Consider the following 7,209-nt stretch of genomic DNA (forward strand, 5'->3'; position numbering starts at 1 on the left):
GCTGCTAACTCTTCAGGAGCTATAACTATGTATATTTGTTCTTAATACTTTGCCACTAAATGTATTTTGTTTTACTGGTTGATGATTTTATCTTCCATTAATATGAAGCACTGTAACCTGGAAAGGAGTAAGATTTGTGAGTGTGTGCGAAGGATTTGGAGTATGGAGCTCAAGGATCAAGTGTGTTAGTATAGGTAACCTTTGCTGGGAAATGTTTTTGGAAATATGACTTCATATCATGTTTTGTATACTGAAATGTTTAGTATACATATAATGTTTAGTATAAGTACAGTCATTTTTAAATACAGTTATTTTTCCATTTTTAGATTGCATATAGTTTGCTGGATGACTTATTTTCCCTATGTCTGGAAGCATATTTTAATTGCGTAGCATTTTGGATGGCAAATCTCTCAGAGTTGTGGTTGTCAAAGTAGTAGTTTGGATGATGAAATGGATTAGAGAATCCTATTTATTTTATTCAGACCATTAAATTCTAGGTACTTCTCACTAGGGGCCTGAAAGCCTACTGATGATTTTTGTTTTTCTGCACAAAATAGGCCTTTSGAGATTCAAATCAAATTCTGCAAATTACCTGGAAATTCTACATTACTTGGAAGCTGATTTACTCTAAATGTCCATTTTTACGTCCCTTAAAATATGTCCCTGGTTTTTAGCACAAGCAACAGCAGAGTAGAAGCAGAGCAGATGTTTCTTTGATTGTATCTAGGGATATGTCAATGGTATTCTTAGAAACAGAGAGATTTTGGCTTGGCAAACAAGTGGTGGCATTTTTCTCCTCATTAAAACATCAGATTGATAAAGTCCATGTACTGCTCTGTTCCAAAATGTTCAGGCTTTTTTAAACATTAACATTCTTATCATTTCATTGGCACTGCCGGCTTCTAGGGAACTCACTTTTTACAGATCTCTTCCCTCACATCTTTCCTTCCATCAACCTGACAAGTGAGAAAAAAGTCACCCCTAAGATTGCCAGTTGTGGCTGCTGCTCAAGGCAGGGGATTACAGTGAATGCTTACAATTCAGTTCCAGGAAAGCTTTTTCCTTTTTGGGGCTATGCCCTGTCTCTCTCCCGGTTGACAGAAAACCCAGCGCTGCCTTGGATTTAGCCGTGTTCTGTGTCAGAACTCTCTAACTTCAGGCAGCATGGCTAGGGAAGTGACAGCTTTATATGTTTCCCTTTGTAGGAGAACTTAGTCGTGTTGTAAATCCAGAGTTTATTCACAACTGTTGTGCTAATACATTGCTATAAAATCAGACTGGTATAGCATATGACGTGCAAACTACTGTTTTCACACTTAGAACACCAATCTGCAAATTGGAACCAGTAAATCTTCTTGAACGTGAAGACAAAATTGGTACTCATTTCATAAACACATTGGCTATGTGTATTATGTCTAATGCTGCAAATGTTCCCCTAGAGGATAAACAATGTCATCCACAGCTAAAGTGTTGTCTTTTAATGACATGGTTCATAAATTATAACGTCATTAGGAAATCAGATTCAAAGTATATAGGAGAGCAAAAGGGGTGCTGGAAATGTAAATTATAACTTGAATCTTTTTCTYTCTCTAGCACCGGCATAAACTCGGCTCTTCAAAAGCAGTGTTCGCCTGTATTGGAGCAGGATATTCAAAAGCACGTGAACAGCACATTTGTGAAGTCTTCCAGCAGGGGTGTCCTTGTTGGCTGACCTTCTTTTCTTTCTGTCTTCTGTCTGTGATGCTTCCCCATTAATTGTATTTTCTGTCTGAGTAGGATTTTTACATTTCATAGTGTTTGAGGCGGCCTGTAAGGATCATCTTGGCTAAGGATGTTCTTGTAGWGAGACTATCACTGTCTATATGTGGTCTTTTCTGCCAGAAGTTGTGAGGAGTAGAGGAGACATTTCACAGCCAAGATCTGATTAAATGAAGCTGATCCATAGCTGTGTCTGAACCTCTCTTATCAGTACTAGGAGGTGCCGTGATTGGTGCTCCTTTCTTCAGATCTGGAGGAGASCATTGCATGACTACAGATCTTATCACAAGTGGTTTTTCAGCCATGGCCTGAATGAGCAAAATTGTCAAGTGTCTCAATCCTAATTTACAGAGGAAAATAAGATGAGCATGACTTTCAGGTCAATTCATTAGAAGGAACTTCTTTGTAAGAGCTAGGAGAGGGGGCAGGTCATCTGTGGGGGACAGCTGAGACAGACACAGGTTCAGACTGGCAAATCAGGGTAAACGTGAAGTAAAGACTTCAGGTTTCCTTTCTGCATTCTCCCACTGATTTTTTTCTGAGGTTTAGGAAGTTTCAGCTCCTCTGCCTGTACAGTGAATTATATCATTATTTCATTGCTACACAGAGAGGAGCAGCTTAGTTGCAGACCCCATCAGGATCCATAATTTTCAGAAATTACCACTGGGGAAGGCAGTGACAAGTCCTCACTGGAGCAACTTCCAGCAATACAACAGCTGTCTCTCTCTATTCCAGTGGATGCAATTGCTACTGCTGTTACGATACAGAATGCTGACAAGAAATCAGGTGTGCACCTAGCTCATTCTGAATCATAGCAAGGTGAAAATTGTGCTGGCCTGTAATAAGATGCTTTCAATACCTGGCTGAGATACTTTTTCCTGACTTTACACCAACCTCCATGTCATTGTATGACACCTCAGCATCCTGTCTGACACAAGATAATCAGGTAGCATCAGTGTCTACAAATGCCTTATTTAACTTCTAGATTGGAAACTTGCCCAGCCTCTTCCAGCTGGACAAGGACCTGGTAAAGCAGTCATTGAATTTTGTTGAGATCTTGAACAGGTCTCAGCTGCTGCAGGTGAAGCTGCTTGGCTGAGRCTGTAATGAGCCCATCAGCCACTAAGCTCCTATCCAGCTTTGCATCTACTTTTCAGACTGGATCATCCTCAAAGTCATAAAGTGGCTGAGTGAAATGAATGAGGTAAAAAGCAGCTGACCATCTTTCCCTAAACTAGTGTTTTTGTTACCTGCTAATCTTACCTTTCTGTATGTACCTAACAATAATGTCAGTCTTGTAAAATTAGCAAATTTAATAGAAAGTATATTCTTTGGAGAAGGATCTTCCCAGGCATTCAAAGTTACAGAAGCTAAAGAGATGCCTTGAAAATAAATGATTAAGCTCCTGACATGAGTAATCCCAGCTGTCCTCRGTGTCACCATGCAGGTAATAGCTATAAGACTGAGTACATGCCCAGTATTCAGGATAAATGATGGAAGTTAGTTAACTTACTTGCTTGTTTCTAAAATTGTAGTCCACTAACCAGTTGCAGATTGTCTGTATTTGTTTTCTGAATAACAAATGTATTTGAAAGGCATCRTATTTCAAAATAATAGAATTGGGTTTTTTTTAGCAGAACCCTTTGTTTCCTAAGTAAATGTCTTTCAAAACAAGAGCAGGGAGTGTGAAAAGGTCTGGTAAGTACTTCAGCATCTTTCGTCAGAATGCTGCTATTTTAAATGTACACAAAATCAACACCTTTAAAATAATAATACTTCATTTTTCCTATCTTCTTATTTCCCTAGCTGCCATTTAAAATGTTTTTCTCTTCCCTACATGCATAGCCATACTCATTATTTACTATTTCCTTGGGTTCTTTCTTAATAAGCTTTTAAAATCTGTCATAGTTGTCATGCTGTAATATGTACAAAATACGCACCTCCAGAAAAGCTGTGGCTCTCATAGAACTGAGAAATGATTGTATGCAATTAGAGATAATTATAGATCATGAGCTGGTTGCTGTTTTATTAAGAACATTAGCCCTGCCAGCTTGATAAGGTAGCAGACCACAGTCTACAACCTGACAAGAGCCAGTCCAGGGGCAGGAGAAACAAGCAGGCTATCCATGTAAGAGGAGTCTGTGACTGAAGAGCAGGAAAAAGGCTGCTCAGGCTGTCACAGCCATCTCTGGCACAGACATGACTATTTATAAAAGCTCAGAAGCTGTGGTGGCRGTTCCATTGCTCTTATAAAACAAATATTGGCAGTTGAAAAGAGAGTTTGGTATTTGACTTAGAGAATGAACTAGGAATTTTACAGATTAGCCTGGGAAGTGCTGTGAGAAACTTTGAAAGAAAGCCTCTGAAAAGAGTAGCCATAAATGCACATGAGAGTAGAGTGAGTGGGCTAACAAAGGTGGAGAGTGCCTGGCTTGACTTCAGGTGTCATCAAAGCTGCCATTGACTTCAGGAGGCCTTAGATCCCTGAAATCTGGTGTCAAGAGTAACTTGGCTATCGAGTTCAGGCTAGTACTGCCACAACCCCAGGAAAGACTGTATTCAACTATGTCAAATCTTGTGTACTTTAGAGACTGCATCACTTCTAGTCCGGTATTATGATTGACACAATAAATTCAATAGGACTTGAAGAACAGATTTACTCTGGCTTAACCTGCAAATAAGGGAATAATTAGGATGATGCTATATCATTATTTGAAAAGTTTAAACAGTGAAATAGCAAGGAAAAAAAGCAGTGATAAGATGATAAGCAGATAATGTTTATTTGAGGGGTGTTTTTTTTTCCACAAGAAATGGCCAAAAAGCAAAAAATGAAAAGATGGAAGAAGAAAGTAATAAGAACAAGGCCAAATCACACTTGAAAATACAGACTTTTAATACTACCTTCTATTTCCTTTCTCACTTGAAGGCAAGGCAATTGTGCTATGAAAGTTTCCAGGTGACAACAGATAGCCTTAGCAGCTACTTTCTTTGACTCAAATAGGAGTATGGCTCAGAAGGGATGATATAAAATCCAGTCTTCACTCAAATGCTGGTTACTAAGATATAGTTGAGACACTTTCTTTCAGGAGGAAACACATTCAAAATATTTCAAGAATGGAAATGTTCTTTATTTCCAAGAATTATTGGTGTGAATCATGTAGGTATAATCTTCTTTCATTAATATAAGCAATTATAGATTGCTTATTTCCGTATATTCACTTTTATATAATGTACTTTTCCTACCTTTGTCCATATATGAAAGAAATAGTAGTAGCAGTATTAGAGTTTGAGGAACTTGTAGAGAAATAGTGTGAAATCACTTTCTGGCATACTGTCTGGGCACCAAAGGATTCTTTCATCAGAAGGACTAAAGTAGATGTATCAAAAGTTGCCAGCCCTGTCTGAATGTGATTAATTTGCCGGAATCACCTAAAAACTATTAGCCAGCACTATCTTGCTCTTTACTCAGCATGGCAGAACAGTAGGTGAGGAGGTGAGTACTCTATCTAGAAAACTGGTTTTGGAGTTCACCTGCTTTTACTGACCCTTTTTTCCTGCCCTAAATGTAGTGTCCAATCAACAGCCATGAGTATTCGGCAAGATGAGAACACACCAAAGCTTTTCCAGCTTCATCATCAGCCCAAAGCRTGACTACCATATCTCCAAATATGATGCCATCATGATAGCATKGCATGCAAAGATCACTGAGGGACCATTTTCTGTTGAATTTCAGGGGAGCAGGAAGGGGCATTGTATCAAGGCCTTTTGTGTTTATGCCTAAAACTTTTCAGCCAGGCATCTTTGAACTAGATAGGATTGGACAGAAAAGATACTGAGTCAGAGTGGTCACTTGCTTCAGATTCCCTTATAACAACATTAGGCCCCTGCATGTTACTCTGTTATTGAGAATTAGGCTGGTGAGAAGATTATTTTCCACCTTCATAACTGGAGATGCAGATTATTTTTTCATGTTTCTTAATCTGCACTCCTTAATCTGCTCTTCTCCAAGGCCTTTTCCTCAGTCATGGAAGTGGGGGGCGATCTATGTAAGAACCAGAGGAGATGGCACAAAGTCCAGCATGTTGTGTCACTGCTGTGGGGTGCTGCTGGCAGCTTGGCCTGTGGGGAGGCAGAGTCTGCGAGGAGGTATCACATACTCCAAACTGACAGCAGTCTGGGTGCGCAGCAGGGCTAGCGGGATTCAGAAGCTGCGCTTATCACACCGTGAAGATGCCTTTTTGTGTTACACCTGACCTGACGAAATTGTGGGCAGTTAACAAAAGAGGTGATTCCGGTCCTTTTACTTCCTGTCCATCCCAAGCTCTAGCCAGTCCTTTATGTCATTTACAGGGATCATGCAGCTGCACGGAGAGTCAGATCAACCTGCTGATCTGACTGATAAGTAAACCTTTTTTGTAGATCAGTTATTTAGTGGAGGAGTACACCAGATCAGCTCATTCTAAAGCCTCATGGTTGGTAGCTCCAGAATTATGGAGGTAAAGGGAAAACAAGGCCAAGAGTGGAAAAGGGGGAGAGTGGGGGAAGCCTGCTGTTAGGTAAGATTAAACTGAACACGTAGGTGCACCCTAAGAACTAGCTGTAGATATCTAGGAAGGATGTGATTCTAGCCTATTTGACCTTCTAGTCTATTTGACCTTCCTGTACCTGTTTCTTTTCCACTGAACATTGATATAATGCGTCTGTATTTTTTTTTCCAAAGCCTTGCAAAGAGAATGGACTAATTCAACACTACAGTTCCTTTCAGTATGTGATATGTATCCTAGTGATGCCTTGCCGCTTTGCATTCCCTTGTTGTTACCGACTCCTTTTATCTTATTTCTTAATACCTTTTGTGTCTCACTAGCCGTACAGAACTAAGCTAATACAGGAGGCTTTCTGAATGGAACAGGAGGGAATTCCTCTCCCCTCACAGGACTGAGGCCTGAGACTAAAAGGTTAAGAGTTATATAGGTGGTAAATGATGATCTTGGGTTTTTTTGAAAAATGAATGAAAACATTCAGGTAGCCAAACTAAAACATGCAGCTCACCCCCCTTCCCCCCCCCCCGCAGCCCCCCATTCTTGCAAGCAGCCTTCTTRCTGCCCTGCTTTCTGAGCTGCCTGCTCAGAATTGTTCTCTATAGCATCACTGTAACTTAAATTATTAATCTATATTGTTAGTTAAGATACCAAACCAGGAAAGCCAGTTACTATCTGGCATCCTATTGTTTTAATGCTAGAGTGGATGATTGGAAGTGTACCGACTTTCTGATTTTACTGAGAATTTGAACTTCTATCACTTAGTGCTTAAGACCTTTCCTGGTGATAAAATGCATAATAATATGACTTACCCACAAGAAGAAACACCAGAATTACTGCCATATGCACTCTGTCTTTAATCTTACAAAAATAAACTCTTAAGCCACTGAGGGTGAAGCAAATTGCTCAGTTT

The 7,209-nt window shown here is 39.8% G+C and overlaps 1 protein-coding gene across 1 annotated transcript in view; it reads right to left on the reverse strand.

Annotated features, from left to right (window-relative positions):
* The window catches only part of PPIC (peptidylprolyl isomerase C), a 19,014-nt gene extending 13,505 nt beyond the window's left edge, over positions 1-5,509 (reverse strand). Inside the window, exon 1 of the mRNA XM_085305331.1 lies at positions 5,372-5,509. Within this exon, the coding sequence (XP_085161457.1) occupies positions 5,372-5,509 (138 nt within the window). The remainder of the gene's footprint in view (positions 1-5,371) is intronic.
* Positions 5,510-7,209: the final 1,700 nt, after the last annotated feature.

Source organism: Rhea americana, unplaced genomic scaffold (genome assembly GCF_003343005.1).
Source record: "Rhea americana isolate MKP2758 unplaced genomic scaffold, rheAme1 scaffold_22, whole genome shotgun sequence".
NCBI lineage: Eukaryota > Metazoa > Chordata > Aves > Rheiformes > Rheidae > Rhea > Rhea americana.